Genomic DNA, 17,569 nt, shown 5'->3' with positions numbered 1-17,569 from the left:
GAAAATTAAATATAAGAACTATTTTTCACTGATATATATATGACAATGGAAACGGAAAAAATCGATAAAAGCGAGAAGAAAAAGTGGTGGTTAGTTTGTTTCAGAGAAACAGCAACAAAACGGCACATGGTTCAGGAGGGCGGAGTCGTTTCCTCCCCTTTTGCAAGTTGCCGCACGCGTTTTCGGTCTCCGTTTTTCTGCTTTTTTAACGGCATATTCAATCAAAGAAATATCACCAATAGCTTATTCATTTTTTTTTGTATATATGTTAACATTCGTTCGCTCAGCACTTCTATCTTAAAATACTCCGTTTTGTATAGATTTTTTGTTTTTCCTCAAATAATTAATTTTAAAAGAAAACTATTTATTTTTCAAAAAATTTCAGAGCGATGAGCTCTCAAAGAAGCTTTCAAGAGATGTATCAACCTCCCGCTAGGCGAAGTGGAGGTGGAAGCTCAAATGGAGAGTGAGTATTTGGCATACTGGTGAACCGGACCGAGGCGGTTCGACGGTTTTTCTTAAATAACTTTTTCGAAAAAAAACCGTACCAGGTTGATTAATTGCTCAAGAGATGTGTATTTTTAATTGTCATCCATTAATCATAAAATCGATTTCCCAAAAAAATCATGCGAGCTACTTACAATCGCTCTCGGTCCGAAAAAAGTTGTTCAAACCGTCGGGCCGACTCGATCGACAAGTATGGGATTTGGAGTTTATAATCGGAAATAATAGTGGTTAAATGACTTCAGGACGCCTCCTAGAAACAATCGGCCGCCACCATTTGAGCCAATAAACTGCTGCGGAGAGAGTGAAGACTCGTTCGTAGATTCTCCCGCAAAGAGTACAACAAACTCACTAAGGTCTTCCAATTCCAATTCTTCGAATTGGAGAGAACGTCCCCAATTAGATGTAAAACGAACTTCTCTAGATCTCTCAATTACGGTCAGTTCTTTGATATTAAATTACAGACTTGCAACGGGCCGGGCCAAACAAAACATTCTCCCGGCCCTGAACGTTCAGTACTGATAAAATTCAAAGTTTTTAATGAAAAAAAAACTGCTTAAGACTACTTTTTTGTAAGTTGCAAAAGTTTTTTAGGAAAATACTTGAGAAGAAATTAGGAAAATTTTCAGAACAAATTGTAGTGAAACAAGTTTAAAAATTGAAATCCGGGCCGACCCGGATCTTCGCAAGTCTGTTATATTAATGTTTCAATATCGTTGCAGGACAAGTGTAACATAGGAAGACAAAAACATAATTCGAGTCGGAGAATACCAGTAGTCACCCGAACTGCTGGTCAATCAAGGAGTAACAGTAGTTTAGAACAAGAAAGAAACGAGAGTTATGTGAAAGAAGAAAACTTCAACGTGCAATATGAAATGACTCTGAGGAAGGTAATAGTAACTCACATTTCACTAGTTAACAATAAGCAGAAGTATTCGATCTGTAGAGTAACTTGCATGCTCAAAAATGAAGGTTTTAAATTCGTTATTTCAGTATCACAGCACAGACGTTCCCTACATCGATTCGCACTGTCATACAGACTTCATCTTCAATATGTTACATCGAAAGTATCCAGAAAACCACGTAGGAATTACTGATTGGGTTGATAAATATCCCGCGGCTTTCCCGAAATCTTTTGCTGGATTCATTGCTAACTTCATCAAACCTGGCTTGTTCGTTAATGACACTGAATCATCGGAGTACGATATGGAGTGGATTTTGAGAGAACTTGAGGAGTCGGGTTTATATATAGGAACTACGTGGGGATGTCATCCACATCAAGCGGAAACGTACGTTTTGCTAGTCTAAAACATTCTTTAAGTTGAATTAGTTTTCAAAGAGAGTTGATTGTGTCGTTTGCTTGGTCTTTAATATCGCTACTGATAACAGGCAGGTTAATTCCCGATTTTGATTAGAAAAGAGAGATTGCAGCAAACTTTAAGAAAACATTATCATGTAACCATTTTCTTCTTGCAGGTGGTGGAAGAAAGGTACATTCTGGACGACTTTGGATCACATCTTATCAAATGTATCTAAATACAAAGTTTTGGCAGTTGGAGAATGTGGAATAGATTTGCACCGCTGTGAATCAAGTCTGGAATCTCAAAAAGTTGTTTTTGATAAGCACGTAGCGTTGGCTTACAAACACAAGCTCCCACTTGTTGTTCATTGTCGAAATGGAAAACAAGGAAACTCCGAAGACGAATGTCTAAAAATTTTGAAAGAGGTGAGATACAAGATCAGAATGATTCAAATATCAGATCTTTAATCGGAAATATAGTTCAATAAAAAACTGCCATTCTGATTTTTTCAGCAAATGGAGAAAAATCATCCTTTCCTGAAAATACATCGCCACTGTTATACAGAAAACTGGTCAACAGCTCAACGCTGGCTGAAACAATGTCCGGATGTTCATTTCGGTAAAATACGCAAGTGAAAAAGTTTCACAAATTTAAAAATTTAGGATTTACGGGTGCTGTTCTCTCATTTAACGAAGGCCAAATCGAAGCTATTCGACGTATTCCACTCGATCGGATACTTTTAGAAACGGATGGACCATATTTCAAACCAAAATGTTTTGAGGGGATTGCCCCGTCAAAAGTATGCCTGCCAGGTATGGCAATAGCTACTGCTGAAAGATTAGCCGAGATTAAAAATGTTCCCCTGGAAGAAATGCTCCGAGCGACCTACAATAACGCTAGACGAGTATACCAAGTCCCTGTTTTTTGAATAATTTCCGTCATTTTCCAAATCATGTGCAATTGTTATGTTAATTTGTTTCTGATTGCTTTCTGCTCACAAGTATCTCTGTTAAATTCTGATCTTTCGCGTATTCTGTACTTGAAACTTACTCTGGTCCTGCATTCCTTGTTATGAATTATCAACTCGAGTATATATATATATTTATTTATTTATCTATTTATTCGATATTTGTTGCATCTAGATCAACAGATCCAGTAAATGGAAACGCTGCTGTATCACTGGGACGATTTGCGAATGGAGTTTCTGAACTGTTCCCCAGAATCTTGTTAATTGTCTCCCAAGCTTCAGATTCTTTCACTTCAGCCAGTTGATTTTCAACTAAATTCGAGAAAATCAGTTGCCAGAATGTCATTCGAAAGTTCCAGAAATCTCCTTTATAGTGAGAAGAAAGTGAAGCAGATAGATGTTTCTTCTCGCATTTGTCACCACGAAAAGCCCTCGAGCATTCACAAACTGGCTTCGGAGACGAGTCAATACATTTTCCGTTGTTTTCACATTTGCATGTTTTCGAATCAATTTCTGAAAGAAAAGTCGAGGTGAATATATCGAGGAATATGACTCACTTCTGTCGCATTTAGGTCCCGTGAACTCATTCGAACAACTCGATATCCCATGGAAATTGCAAGATTTTCCAGACTTTTTTGTTTTCTTTACATCACAAAAAATGTCACATTTCGTACCAAACCAATTCCTGAGAAAGGTTTTCAATTAACAAGAGATGATCAATCACCCACTCATCACATCCAATGATTACTCTGATTCCATTCAAAGGTCTTGCTACAGCAGCAGGTGACAGTAATCCCAGATTTGGAATCACAGATAATACGATTGTTGTTTCTGTTAAACCTGTTGAAAAACTGAAATTAGAGATTCTATCACATTTAATGTCACCTTCTTCTTTAGATTCTCCACATTTAATGGTAATATTGTAAATTCTATCGAAATTTATGGGAATACGAGTGACATTGAATCGTTTCTTTGGGCTTAATTCTACTTGTATTATTCTAGATTTTTCATTTTTAGAGGATGACGAAATATTGACATTAGCAGATTGCTTATATGAACTTTGAAGATGTAATTCCAGATATCCAGAGCCCGAAATCTGGAAAAAAGGAAATGAAAAGAAGTTTATTGTTTGTGACATACCAATCCGAATAGACAGATGAATACGATCAACTTTAGTTTCATTTCTGTGGAATGTTTGGATTCGGAGTTTGACAAAACAAAACGACAAGTATTTGTACTCGTTCATTTAATTCAATTGAGGTCACTTGTTTAATTCAAGGTTATCAATATACGACGTCATCGAATCGTTTTGTTCATGTTTCCCACGTTTTGATTGGTCGATGATTCTGTTCAATCGAATTGAGGAAGAGGATAGACAGTTTGATTCAAAATTATTGGAATCAAATTGGAAAAGTATTAAGTATTCATGAAAATGTTGAATTTGAAACATGGAAATGGTGACCTATAAGGTTTCATTCTGCTATTTATCAGAGGAATCTTTCTATATTGTTTTTAATGCTATGTACGGTATTACTGTGTATTCTTCGATTGGGAAGTTTACATTTGAAATTTCATCTGACAATCCCTCAAGATATTTGTTTTTTGCCGGACTCAATCTCCTTTTCGAACTATTTCATTCTCTTTTGACTTCGATGTTCCAAGTGAAATTCGATGTTGACAAACAATTCAGAGCAGCCGATACCTACTAGATGAAACATTGGTTGTTTGTGGAATCAGTTGGTAGAAGATGTTATGTTGATCCTAATAGATTCAAAAGCTAATTACACAACATTTTATTAAATTATTTACATGAAACAGAACATATTTATGGAACATAATTCATATCAACACTGACTCCACATGGTCCAGTTTCAGTTCCATGCCACTGATGAATAGTTGGACGAGTCCATCCACCGAATGCTCTGAACTTTCCAAAGTCCTTCTCTCCATCGTATTCAGCCCACCAAAGCATTAAATGAGATAATCCATGGTAATCCAATCCAACGATATCTTGCCAGTTATAATAGTTACTATAGATTCCAACTTGCTGTTTCAATGCTTCAGCTTCTTTGACCATTGCTTCGATAAATGCACGGTTACTGGCATGATTGGCTGGCCATGCGAGACGTTCGATGTCAAGCCAAAGAGTTGAAACATGAGTTCCAGCACTCTTGAGAGCATCCAGAGTCTCTTTGACTTGATTGGCTGCAGATGGGCAATGAGTGGCCAAACATGGGAAAATATATCCATCAGCATCAGTGATTCCAGCTGAAAAGGATAGAGATGAATGAGTTCACATGTTTGCTTACTTACCAGCTCTCGCGTTCTTCACATTGTTGATTCCAGTATGATCTAATGTTCCAACGGAAGTGAAAACTCTTGGGATCACAAATGAGTATCCTGCCTTCTTAATACATTGGAAAGTGGCAACTGAGACGGGTTGAATGAAGTCAATTCCATTTCTAGCAGCACTGACTGAAGCAGTCAAAAGAATGAGAGAAACAAGTAGTTTCATGATTCCCAAGCTCTCATTTTTACAACATTTCATTCATTATTTATACCATTTCGTTACCGGAGATTCTCTCTTTATTTCTCTGACGTAAGCGAAGGAAAGCATGCCAAAAACTTCAAATACTCTTATCTTTCGAATGTTTGATGGCTGATGTAAAAATGAAAGAGAAGGACTAGAGTCTTCTCTTTTTTCAATATTTCGTTTATCAATCTCTTATCACTTCTGTTTCGCAACTATTCAGATCAAAAGAACTCATTCAACGCCTCGACTTCGACCTTTCTCAGCTACATTTCAGAGATTTCAGAGATTTGAGAAAACTGAAGAATGAAAATCAGTTTATTGTTCTATTTACATGAACACAATCTAGACTTTATGGAACATAATTCATATCGACACTGACTCCGCATGGACCAGCAGTAGTTCCTTCCCATTGATGGATTGTTGGACGAGTCCATCCTCCGAATGCAGCGAACTTCGAGAAGTCTTTCACTCCGTCATATGCTGCCCACCAGAGCATCAAATTCGATTGTCCGTGGTAATCCAATCCAACAATATCTTGCCAGTTGTAATAGTTACTGTAGATTCCAACTTGTTGTCCATAAGCTTGTGCTTCTTTGACCATTGCTTCGATGAATGCACGGTTACTGGCATGATTGGCTGGCCACGCGAGACGTTCGATGTCAAGCCAGAGGGTAGATACTTTAGTTCCAGCATTCTTGAGAGCATCCAATGCAGCCTTTACTTGGTTTGCAGCAGATGGACAACTGGTTGAAAGACATGGGAACACGTATCCATCGACATCAGTCAAACCGGCTGAAAATAAGAATTTTGATCTGTGTTGAATCCAGAACTTAATTGAACTGCTAAAATCGTTTCGAAATACGATTTTCAAGAAATATTTTAATTGGAACTAGAAAATATATTGATGAAAACCAACCAGCTCTGGCATTCTTCACATTATTGACTCCAGTAGTGTCAACTTTTCCAAGGGAAGTGAAAACACGTGGAATAACGAACGAATAGCCGGCATTCTTAATACATTGGAACGTGGCTACAGTAACCGGTTGAATGAAATCAATTCCGTTTCTAGCAGAACTGACGAAACCAGCCAAAACAAGAAGTGAGACAATGAGCTTCATTTTGCTGAAATCTGAATCATTTCCATTTTATTCTGTTGATTTTATATGATTCCAAACCCGGAGTCTCTACTTTTTTATGAGTTTGACGTAATGCGACAAGCAACATCAAGATTGTTTTCTCGAGTCTTCGAGTGCATTTTTTATTGCTGATGTAAAAATGGAAAAAGGAAATAAAATTGGTTAAAGAATAGATGTTTCATCTCATTCTCTGAATTCCATATTCCTTATCAAAAGGAATGAAATTATTTCAGAATTCAACAAGTTCAAACTGTTAAAAACTTATCTCCTTTTTCTGATTTTATTTGTTTCTTCTGATTTCCTGTACAGTATACCAATTTCAATTCTGAAAAGTTTTGAAGAATTCTGAAAAAACCTGAGAATCATTTTAAAAATTTCGTGTTCATTTTCTGAATCCTGTACATCCATTCAAATAATTTCTTGCATTGTTTTCCGCCGATCTTTTCATCTCTCTTCTACCATGAAACTGATCCGTGAGTTTGCAAATCGGAAACGCTTATCAGATTATAGAGAACTAATTTCTTATCATACTTATTATGATGAAATGATCGATGATCCCAGATTATTTGCAGCATTCACAAGAAGGAGAAAAAGCTGAAAGTGGACCCAATTGAACTTTAAAAGTACTTATTTTTAAATTTATGAATAAAAACGTAACATAACAATAAAAACAACACAACAACTTAAAATCAATCAATAGATCAATTTTTCGCAGACTTCTTCTTATTCCATTTATCTGCTTGCTTCTTCAACTTCTGGACGAGGTCTTCCGGCTTTGACGAAGGTTTTTGCTCACTCGAAGCCAGAGATCCTTTCAACTTCTGCTCAGCCTGTTTTGAAACAAGAAGTGATCCTTTGAATTTTTTCGAACTTGGCTCAATGGCAAATGCAGAATCAGTGAACAACGCCGAAAATCTGTCATCATTAGCAATCGTTTCCGCAGCAGCAACGGTTTTGATATTGGCTTCTGCACCGCCTGACGTTCCTTTTCTTTTCAGTTTATTCTCAATTAACTTGGCTTTCTGTTTCTTTTTGTACGCTTTGTAACCAGTTAGTTTTTCTTCTTCATTTTTCGCATCCTCTTCTTCGTCGTCTGAGTTCTTTTTCTTGTTTTTGACGCCAATCTCTTCATCATCATCATCCACTTTCACATACTCGCCATCAGAAGAATCACTTTCATCGTCATGTTTTTCTTCTCCTTCCCAGTCAATATCCAATTTTGACTTCTGCTCGTCAGTATTTAAAAGAGCCATCAGCGTGTTTCTATTCGTCTCGTCGTCATCTGAATCATCAGAATCAACAATCAGATCTTTACCAGCCTCTTCGTCTCCATTGAATGCTTCGAGGAACTTCTTCTTTCTCATTGGATCGTCTTCGTCCCAAGTAATCTTGGCTCCAGTGGAGATTATTGCACTTTTTGACTTCTTCGTCACCTTGTACTTCGCCATATTGACGTCTTCAGCATTCAGGAACTCTTTCACACGATCTTCCTGAATTAATAAAACAATTGGATTGTTCATTGGTACAGATTCCAACCTCAAAATCCATTTCATCTGGAATAAACCGCATGTCCATTTTTAGCCCAGTCTCTTCAAATTGAAATCCGTCACATTCTTCATACACGGCAACTGCGGATGGAATTGAATCAAACGTGATAACAGCATAATAGTGCTTGAGTCTGTTGACGAGATATTCACGAACGGCAGTTCGAGTTTCACTGAAATAAAAATACCAGTTTTAAGAACTTTTGATAGAATAGAACTTACTCATCCATTTCATCTTCTTTGTATTCATCCACAGGTTTCGACAATTTGAGCAGTGGACCTGTCTTTTCCTCTTTGTCTAATTGTTCTTTTCCGAAATCTGAGAGATAAATACCAACAGAAACCACAGCTCCGTCTTGAGGGCTGGAATAAATCAGAAAATGGATTACAACATAGTGATTACGTGACATACGTGAAAGATTTGACAAGCATGAGAATGTCTTCACAGCTCATGTTGTCCCATTCAAGATTACATACTGCCAACCGACGAGAAGTCCACTCGACCTGATCAACATCTCTGAAAAAGAAAAATAATATCAGAAAACTGATTTAGAACATCTCAGTCCTGGAATATGTCTTACTTGTCTAAATTAGCTAGATCCAATTCGATACCATCAGTTTTGTCGTCATCGTCTGCTTCTTCCTCGTCACTCGAGTCATCATCCGACGAAGAATCAACGTTTCCCTCACCACGAGCCAGATCAAGTTTTTTGAATCCATTCAAACCAGTTTTTTCTGCTTCAACTTCTTCATCACTTTCTTCTTCATCATCAGCTTCTTCAACATCTTCGGCAACCTCGTCATCGCCTTCGTCAAAAAACTCATCAAGCTCGCTATCCACATCGTCTTCTACCTTTTTACTTTTTGATAGCTTCTTTTCAGTTTTTCCCGGTTTTTGGTGATTCACATCTTCTTCTTCTTCTAATTCATACAAATCTAGCATATTATTTCCGATAACTTTCTTTTGTTTTCTTCCTCTCATATCGACTTTTGCTCGTGTTGAAAAACGTTCATCGGTCAAAGCGGCCGCGAATCGTTTGTCAATGACAACCTCAATTAATTTAAGTATTTTTCAGACATCCATTGAATTATACCTTCTTTTCGGAACTTTTGAGTCCCGAGAACATAGGATCCGATTTGATGCGAGAAAACCTTTCATCGTTGAGTCCGCTGGCTACTTTTCCAGACTTTTTCTTTCCCATTTTCTGTAAGAAATGAAAACGATGGTGTCTGAGTTTCAGACAATTAGAAGTATTGATTCTCGATTAAAAGGACGAATGTTCTCTACAGATGTATATTTTCAAAGAAGTGTTTTATTTTTAGATAGATATTCATGTTTGAAAGAAACAAAACAATACGAGTCCGAATTGATAGAAAGATGTCAAACCGGAGGGTACATTAAAGAATTATATAAAGATAAACGTGTGATGTAACAAAGAAAGGAAAACAACTTGTAATGAGAAACCGAAACAAAACTTAAATGCCAGAAAAATTTATTTGACATGAACTCCACGAAGAGTTGGAGCTGTCATTTTAGTTGCGTTTCCAACAAGAAGTGGTTGTCCTTTCCACTCGGCAAAACCGTCTGCAGAAACCTTCAAGTCCTCAGCGACTGTTTCCCAGATCTGTAACATAACTACTTTGTACTTCTATTTTTGAAAAAGAAACTATTAAAATACTTTATTTTAATTCAACCCACCTTCTTTTTGGGGTTCAGCTGCTCATCAGGTCTGTGAGTATATGGCGGACAGACAACCGGAGTTCCTGGGACACTGTCTGGTGAAACTTCCATAATTTCCACTTTTTCCGGAGATGAGGCGCACATAACCATCGCTCGTGACTCAACACCACGCATTTTAGCTGGTTTCAGATTGCATAAAACGACCACAAGACGATTCTGCATTTGATCTAGAGGAACATGACGAACGAGTCCTGATACAACAGTTCTTGGAGAAGCTTCTCCGACATCGATTTGTTCCACGTAGAGAGCATCAGCATCTGGATGTTTTTCACATTTGATGATTCGACCAACGCGCATGTCTAATCGTCCCACATCGATAGAATCGTCCACTGGAGCTGCAGCAGCTCCTCCTCCTTTTCCCTTCTTCTGTTCTTTTGCTTTCTTTGGTTCAGCAGCTGGCGCTGGAGCTGGTTCGGCGCTTTTTGGAGTTTCAGCGATGATTCCGGAAGCGGGAGTAGAAGTTGGTGTTGGAGTGCATGAAACGACGGGTTTAGGGATCTGCTTAATGCCTGCAGCTGTTTCTAACTCAATCAAATGATGTTGAAGAGATTTGGCGTCCAGAATGAGTTGTTTGTTTTCCTCTTCCAGTTTTTGTAACTGATTGCGTGCGAAAAGAGCTTCTGAAACAGATTCGGTATGTTTTAGTATTTTAGAAGTAGTACCATACTGGCTTGCTCGAATTTCTTCATGTTTTGGGCGAGTAGTTGAGAAATCATTTTCGCTCCCTGTTCAAGTTCGACGAAAGCAGCAGTGGAGGCCATCTTCTTCTTGTCTCCGCCTGAAATGATATTCAATTGAAACGTGTGAGGTGCCAAGAAAATAAAGAGAAAATGGACGGAGAAGGAAAGAATAAAAAAGGGAATAATCAGCATGCAATCGACGTCTTCTTAAGCAATTGGAGTAAATGAGTTTGTTGCTTGCGATGTTTTGCTCAGCTCGCCTGGTCCGCCAACCTTCACCTAAAAAACGAAAAATGACCCAAGCTAAACTGAAATTGACAAGCTTGCAGAGAAGACACCGATTTGCATGAAACCACTATATCAAAATACAGTAGAAGAAAAATGTGAAGTGTGTAAATCTTGATATGTCATTTACCTTTTTTGTCTTTGGTGGGAGCTTGCTTCTTCTGTTGTTTTGGTTTCTCGGCGGCTGGAGAAGCGTTTTGGGCGTCTTGTGATCCTCCGAACTTTGCTTTAAATTCCGCGATTTGAACTGGATCAAGCTTTTGGAAAAGAGGAGATGGTTTTCCGATTTTGTGTCCCGATTTCAGATAATTAATAGGGAACGGAGAGAAGATTGGAAGTTTTGGCAAACCACATTGCTCGCGGATCGTAGCTGAAATCGAAGGCATGACAGGGTACAGAATGACAGCTAGATGATAAGCAATATTGGCAGCTACTCCGATAATTGTTCCGGCTCGTTTCTTTTCTTCATCACTTCCTTTCATGAGTACCCACGGAGTTTGAGCTTGCATATACTGATTTCCTAAGCGTGAAACATTCAGAATACTTTTCACAGCGTCTTTGAGATGCACTCGATCGAATTGTTTGTCCCATTGTTCACATTCTTTATTGACTTCTTCAAGGAATTCGGCGTCTGCATCAGTTAACTGAATCTCAGGAATCACACCACTGAAGAAATTGCTGACGAATGAAAGCGCACGATTGATGAAATTTCCGAGATTGTTCAGCAGCTCGCTGTTCACTTTCAGCACGAAATCATCCCAACTGAATGCAGTGTCCTGGCTTTCAGGTCTCATGTACAATAAATAGAATCTCCAAATATCTGCAGGGATTCCAGTTCCTTGAGCAGCATCTCCAAAGATTCCAGTTCCACGCGATTTACTGAACTTGGTATCCTCATAGTTCAAATATTCGGTAGCACACAAGTGATTAACAACAGTGTAATTATCATTGGCTCCTAGTTGAGAGCATGGGAACATAACAGCATGGAAAGCAACGTTATCTTTTCCAACGAAATTATACAGCTCGACATTTTTCGGATTTTTCCACCATTTTGTCCAATCATCTCCGAGAACGCACTTCGTAATCGAAAGGTAACCGATCGGCGCATCGAACCATACATAGAAAACTTTTTTTTCAAATCCCTCTAGTGGTACTGGTGTTCCCCATTTCAGGTCTCGAGTGATACAACGTGGTTCCAATCCAAGTTTCGTCCAGGAATTTGTGATTCCCACTGCATTTGCTGACCATCGAGAGTCCGGATTATCATTCATCACTACATCCAAGTACTTTGCGGTTTTTTCTTGAAGCTTATCCAAAGAAAGAAAGATGTGAGTTGATTGTTTCACCTCTGGAGCACTTTTACACATATGACACTTCGCGTTCTTCAATTCCACAGCATTGATCAGCTTCCCACATCCGTCGCATTGATCCCCTCGAGCATCATCATATGCACAATACGGACATGTTCCAGTGACAAAACGGTCAGCGAGAAACTTATCGCAGTTGTTGCAAAATAATTGATCAACGGACTGTGTTGAAGTGTAGCCGTTTTGGTGAAGTTTCATAAACATGTCTTGGCAGATCCTAAATTTCGATTTTTATTGTAAATCTATACAGCAGAACCTCACTCTGTTTGATGATCAGTGGTAGTTCTTCCGAAATGGGTGAAGTCAATGCCAAACCATTCATAAATACCTTTATGAATGGTATGATACTTATCACAAAGCTCTCGTGGTGTACATTTTTCTTGGAGAGCCTTGGTTTCGGTAGCAGTTCCATATTCATCAGTTCCTCCGACATAGAAAGTTTGATGGCCTCGGAGATTGCAGTACCTAGCAAAAACATCGGCGCTGAGCACACACCCAATGATGTTTCCAAGATGAGGAACATTATTAACATATGGCAGGGCAGCAGTAATCAGAATATTTCGTTTTCCTGCTTGTGGTAGGATACTGGAAAATAAAAATAAGTTGTTTTGTTTATGTGATTTTGCAAACCTTTTCGGATCCTTCTTTTCTACGTAGTTAACCGTTTTCGCAGCAAACTTTTTCTTTACCTCAGCTAAATCGTAACCCATTGTGACTGGAAGTCACTGAAAAATGCCAAAATCATAGTAATACATAAAAAATAAATACATGCTGCAAAATAAAACAGTCAGGAAGCACAGGGCCTAAAACTAACAGAAACCAACGGCTTTGTATCTAACATAAAAGAAAGTTTATCAAATTTCGATGAATATTCGAACAAGGTTGTTTTGAAAATGTTGAAAAAAATGTTCTGAAAATTTCGTAAGAAGCAGCAGAACTTGACAAAATTTTTTTCATTGAAATTCAGTGCAAACTTCAACGATTCTCAACGGAGCGCACTCTCCAACTCCGCAAAAATAAGCGACCGTGAACTTTAGACGCTGCGTCTACGCGCAATGCTGCAACAGATGTCTTCAGAAACGTTTCTCGCACACAGAAAGACAGGTTGACAGTGCAAATTCCTCTTTTGGCTCATATGTTTTGTTCTTAGTTTCGTGTATTTGTTCGATTTTCTGCATTCTAATTTAAATCGATAAAATATATTATTTTCATCCTCTTTCTATGCTCGTTGAGTTGTTCTCTTTATGACATCACTAGTTGTTGTTTATTTCGTAACGAAAATAGAGGCATGCCTCCTGCGTCTAGTAGAAAACAACCCGTTTAGTTTTGTGAACCGTTGCCCGTCATTTCCAATCGCCAATTTCACAATGTTTGCTATTAAGTTTTTAACTGGAGAGTTCTGGAATTATTAGCCATTCTCCTTAAATGCAACCAAAATTCTGGTTTTAATGTTTTAAAATTATATACTTGCATTTCTTTCTATTAAATCAATTCCATTTCGAATGTTTTCATGCTATTTATTTCTGATGATTGTTATCTAGCACAAAGAACTGATCACGCGCTTTGTTAACAGTTCTTTGCACGTGAATGAGTGACAGGCCTGTTGCTTGCCTATATTCTACTGTACTTTTCTGTCTTTAATTCTACGTGGTTTATGATATTTCTTCCTTTTTTATGCTTAGAATGTTGACATAGCTTAAATGTTTTTATTTCAGAAAATCCAGAAAATGGGAAAATCTAATAGAAACAAAAACAAAGACAAGGATCCGTACGTTGGACCTGCGAAGTCCGGCCGAGAAGATTCAGATTCAGACGATAGCGAATCGTCGGCATTCACTTATAATGAAGATATGCAATCGATAATGGGAGATGTGGAAGACATGAATGATATTTACGATCAACTCGTTGACAACATGGAAAGAGCTCAAGATAAAAAGTATAATATCTATTTAAATGCTTTCGGTTAAAAATTCATACATTTTCAGCTTAACGATCAGACATGACGGACTTCATCGTGTAAATCTTGCATTGAGAGCGAAAGCCGTTCCTGAATTCATCAACAAGTACAAGGAAACATTGATGACAATGGTATCGAAAATGGGAAACAAGCAAGACACCGAAGCCCAGCTGCTAGCTACTCTAGTGGGTCTTGTTGCCGTTCAGACTGGTGAAGAAATTTCCGATCTAATTGATGAGCCAATGGCTCATATGCGAACGATTCTGATGGATTCATCGAGATGTGTCTTCCTCCGGACGGTTTGTGCAAATTCCTTGGCTATAGTCAATCGAATCTGCTGTAGCGAAGATGATGATGTGTCTGCAAATGCGAAAGCATGCAGGTTCGCCTGGTCCAATACAAAAGTTTCTGGATCTTCCAATGATGTCGGACATGCGAAACTCGTCGCGACATCATTAGCTGCTTGGTGTATCATTACACTCGACGCAGATTTGAACACAATCAACGAAGCTGTTGCCGACCAGCCAAAAATCGTGACGTTATTAGCTTCCAGTCAGCTTGAAGTGCGATTAGCGGCCGCTGAAACTTTGGCATTTCTACATGAATTTATGCAAGACGCTCGTCCAGGATATCGCTTCCCAAACAAAGAGCACGTTCTGGAACTCCTTCGAAAAATGATGAACGACAGCTCCAAGAAAAAAACTAAGAAAGATAAAAGAGCTCAGAGATATGCAGTGAGAGATATTATTTCGTTTATTGCCGACGAGGACGACGCTCCTGTTGTATGCGTGAAAATCGGGCAACAGACGTTGTCATTGGATTCGTGTGGTATAAAGATATTCTACGACATGACTTGCGACCTGCTCCATGGAGGGCTTGCACTGCAGTTGATGCATAATGAAGTATTGCGTGATGTGTTTGATTTGGGCGCTGTTCCGTTGGCGCCAGAGAGTTCAGTAAACAAACAGATGAGAGTAAGTTGTTATTTTTTCTTTCCCAGATTAAGATATATTTCTTAATTTTTACAGCTTGCTGTTCACGATGCCGCTGACAAGCATAGAAACCAGGTTCGTGGAAAGCAACGCGACAAACGCTCTGCTCAATATTAATATCATTGTTGTACTTTCACATTGCATTGTACCTGATATCTCGTTGTTCCATGTTTTCGTTCTAACCTCCTTGGCATTTGTATTTTTCCCAGTTAGTCATATTCGCTAGAAATCTGTTTTTTGTCACTGTCCCGCCTCGATCCTTCTTTCAAAAATTCTTTCAAATATGAATTTCATGCACCTTCAATAAATTTTTTAAATTCAATGTTATTCGGAATTTTATGAAACTGTGTGAGCAGTAGGGAATCTGAATAACGTACCTTCTAGATCGACAAACAGAAACAAAAACTAAATTTGAAGTAACAGACGATGTACAACGATGACGAAGATGACGTTCCGATGGGACCACCTGCAGCTAAACAAGGTGAAATACCATTTTTCGGTTTTTTAGTAAATTGAATATTTCAGCTAAACCGATGCTCAACACTCAAATGGCTTTTTTGCAATCGCAACTGGCCCAGAAGAAAGCTGCATTACAACAAAAAGCTGTCAGTGTTAATAAAATCTCAACCCAATATAGAAATACCTAAAACAAATTTTACAGAGACAAACAGTTAAATCATCAGCACCTCCTCCCCCAGTAATTGATCTCTCCGCCCGAAATCGTCCGCTTTCTTCTGCCGTCACTCCAAAACCTTTTCAACCTATTCGTGCGAATCCAGTTACTGAAAATATAAGTTTCCTTCCTAAGGCAGCAACTGACGAAAGTGTGATGATATTCGGAGAAGAACATATTAAATGTGAGTATTATCCGATGGTTCCCAATAATTTCGAAGTACTCGCGAAAGAGATAAATGATCGCAAACAAAGAGAAAAAACAGCAAGAGAAGTAGCTAAACGATTACAAAGAGAGCACGAAGAAGAGGATAAAAAACGGTCAAAAGGAGCAGCTATTGCGCCTCCAACAATGCTCATTGAACCAGAACCAGAAGTTATTAAAATCAATGATGAAGTACAAGAAGACAAACCACAACCTTCATTCAAGCCACCATCATTCCTTCCTGCATTTGGAAAAGCTACGAGTAGAGGCCTTGGAATCGCAGCGAATATTATGAAAAAGCATGGATACCGGGAAGGACAAGGACTTGGAAAATCCGAACAAGGAATGAGTACAGCTCTGCAGGTAGAGAAAGTTGGAGTTCGTGCTGGAAACATTGTTGGTGAAACTCCAAAAGCACCCACTTTTGCTACAAATTCGATGGAAGCTGTTCAAAATGCTACGAAAGTTCTTCAACTATGGAATTTGACGGAAGTGTCAGAAGTTTCCAACGAAGACGGAAAGAAAGAGTTTGCAGATGAAATCAAAGAAGAAATGGAAAAGTGTGGACAAGTAGTGAATGTCATTGTTCATATAGTGAGTTAATTGTTATTTTTAGTGAATTAGTATAGTTGTTAAAATCATTCTAACCTCCATTATCAAAATGTTCCTTTTTAGAATGGATCTGAAGAAGAAGAAGGTCGACGGGTTCGTGTGTTTGTTGAATTTACGAACAGTGCTCAAGCGATAAAAGCATTTGTCATGATGAACGGAAGGTTCTTTGGAGGAAGATCTGTGACAGCTGGATTCCAAGCTCTCGATGGATACAATAATATGACATTTTGATCTCTTCCATCTGTATTGATATGAATGTGTTATGTTTAATTTATGAATTCAAACAAAAAAAATACTTTGAATGTTTATTACTCGCTTTGAGTTTTGAGATACATATTGAGAAGTATAGCAGAAAAAATCATAGTTATTAAACAGTGATGGAAGATTCTCCGAAGTCGGTACGCCCTCCATGAGCGTAAATTTCTCTATTTCCTCCGAATTGCCCTCTGTTTCCTTCTTGGAAAGCACCTCCAATTGGACGTCCACCGAGTCCTCCACCTTGGATTTCCAACTCTTCTCCAGCAAAAGAAGTCTCCAGATTCCATGTTCCAACATCGAATGACTTCAGAACCAAAGATCCTTGATTCGTGTATTGAGGTGGCAGTTGAACTGTCATTTTACGAAGTCCTGGAGTCGCCGCATCATCGCAATCATGATAAATCGTGAGGAATGGCTGAATCAAATTTCCATCAAATCCATTACGAGTGGCACGAAGACGGAAGTTTCCAACGACATCAGTGTATGTTTCATCGTAAACAATGTTCTCTCTTCCACGGAAACGATCCCAGAGAACAACACGAACCTGAAAAGGCTAAAATTAGAAAAAGAAAGAAATGAAAAGAGAAAGAAGTGAAACAAACCTTATCGACTCCTGTCAATCCACAAATCAATCTTCCTTTTGCTTCATACGTCAACTCGTTTCCTTGAGTGTTTCCTTCAAATCCGCCTGGTCCTCTTTCGAATCCTCCTGGACCTCCTTGACCACCCGGACCTCCACGACCACGTCCATATCCTCCGAATTGAGCAGCAGCCAGCGAGAAAAGAGCAAAGAAGACAATCAATTTCATTTTGTA

At 38.5% G+C, this 17,569-nt stretch overlaps 8 protein-coding genes across 8 annotated transcripts; 3 read left to right on the top strand and 5 right to left on the bottom strand.

Moving 5' to 3' along the window:
• Nucleotides 1–389: 389 nt before the first annotated feature.
• Nucleotides 390–2,733, top strand: GCK72_014142 (uncharacterized protein; the record flags this gene model as incomplete). The annotated part of the gene is made up of 7 exons (XM_003107792.2): nucleotides 390–466; nucleotides 750–942; nucleotides 1,227–1,394; nucleotides 1,498–1,793; nucleotides 1,981–2,230; nucleotides 2,318–2,423; nucleotides 2,468–2,733. The coding sequence occupies 7 exons, from the start codon at nucleotides 390–392 to the stop codon at nucleotides 2,731–2,733; spliced, it is 1,356 nt and encodes a 451-aa protein (XP_003107840.2).
• Nucleotides 2,734–2,923: 190 nt separating this feature from the next.
• On the bottom strand, nucleotides 2,924–3,954 carry GCK72_014141 (uncharacterized protein; the record flags this gene model as incomplete). Its single annotated transcript, XM_053730154.1, has 5 exons — nucleotides 2,924–3,285; nucleotides 3,330–3,457; nucleotides 3,501–3,612; nucleotides 3,658–3,868; nucleotides 3,913–3,954. 5 exons carry the CDS (start codon nucleotides 3,952–3,954, stop codon nucleotides 2,924–2,926), a joined length of 855 nt encoding a protein of 284 aa, XP_053584926.1.
• Nucleotides 3,955–4,597: 643 nt separating this feature from the next.
• Nucleotides 4,598–5,287, bottom strand: GCK72_014140 (uncharacterized protein; the record flags this gene model as incomplete). Its single annotated transcript, XM_003107684.2, has 2 exons — nucleotides 4,598–5,040; nucleotides 5,086–5,287. The coding sequence occupies 2 exons, from the start codon at nucleotides 5,285–5,287 to the stop codon at nucleotides 4,598–4,600; spliced, it is 645 nt and encodes a 214-aa protein (XP_003107732.1).
• A 367-nt stretch (nucleotides 5,288–5,654) lies between these two features.
• Nucleotides 5,655–6,423, bottom strand: GCK72_014139 (uncharacterized protein; the record flags this gene model as incomplete). Its single annotated transcript, XM_003107940.2, has 2 exons — nucleotides 5,655–6,097; nucleotides 6,222–6,423. The coding sequence occupies 2 exons, from the start codon at nucleotides 6,421–6,423 to the stop codon at nucleotides 5,655–5,657; spliced, it is 645 nt and encodes a 214-aa protein (XP_003107988.1).
• A 3,055-nt stretch (nucleotides 6,424–9,478) lies between these two features.
• Nucleotides 9,479–12,768, bottom strand: GCK72_014138 (uncharacterized protein; the record flags this gene model as incomplete). Its single annotated transcript, XM_003107856.2, has 6 exons — nucleotides 9,479–9,610; nucleotides 9,685–10,346; nucleotides 10,394–10,504; nucleotides 10,822–12,275; nucleotides 12,320–12,643; nucleotides 12,689–12,768. 6 exons carry the CDS (start codon nucleotides 12,766–12,768, stop codon nucleotides 9,479–9,481), a joined length of 2,763 nt encoding a protein of 920 aa, XP_003107904.2.
• Nucleotides 12,769–13,785: 1,017 nt separating this feature from the next.
• Nucleotides 13,786–15,124, top strand: GCK72_014137 (uncharacterized protein; the record flags this gene model as incomplete). The annotated part of the gene is made up of 3 exons (XM_003090723.2): nucleotides 13,786–13,994; nucleotides 14,044–14,989; nucleotides 15,044–15,124. The coding sequence occupies 3 exons, from the start codon at nucleotides 13,786–13,788 to the stop codon at nucleotides 15,122–15,124; spliced, it is 1,236 nt and encodes a 411-aa protein (XP_003090771.2).
• Nucleotides 15,125–15,433: 309 nt separating this feature from the next.
• Nucleotides 15,434–16,727, top strand: GCK72_014136 (uncharacterized protein; the record flags this gene model as incomplete). Its single annotated transcript, XM_003107718.2, has 4 exons — nucleotides 15,434–15,488; nucleotides 15,533–15,612; nucleotides 15,669–16,478; nucleotides 16,560–16,727. The coding sequence occupies 4 exons, from the start codon at nucleotides 15,434–15,436 to the stop codon at nucleotides 16,725–16,727; spliced, it is 1,113 nt and encodes a 370-aa protein (XP_003107766.2).
• A 136-nt stretch (nucleotides 16,728–16,863) lies between these two features.
• GCK72_014135 (uncharacterized protein) lies at nucleotides 16,864–17,563 on the bottom strand (the record flags this gene model as incomplete). The annotated part of the gene is made up of 2 exons (XM_003090717.2): nucleotides 16,864–17,298; nucleotides 17,357–17,563. 2 exons carry the CDS (start codon nucleotides 17,561–17,563, stop codon nucleotides 16,864–16,866), a joined length of 642 nt encoding a protein of 213 aa, XP_003090765.2.
• Nucleotides 17,564–17,569: the final 6 nt, after the last annotated feature.

This window comes from Caenorhabditis remanei, chromosome IV (genome assembly GCF_010183535.1).
Source record: "Caenorhabditis remanei strain PX506 chromosome IV, whole genome shotgun sequence".
NCBI lineage: Eukaryota > Metazoa > Nematoda > Chromadorea > Rhabditida > Rhabditidae > Caenorhabditis > Caenorhabditis remanei.
The sequence above is the reverse complement of the archived record's forward strand: the minus strand, read 5'-3'. Positions and strand labels throughout refer to the sequence as shown.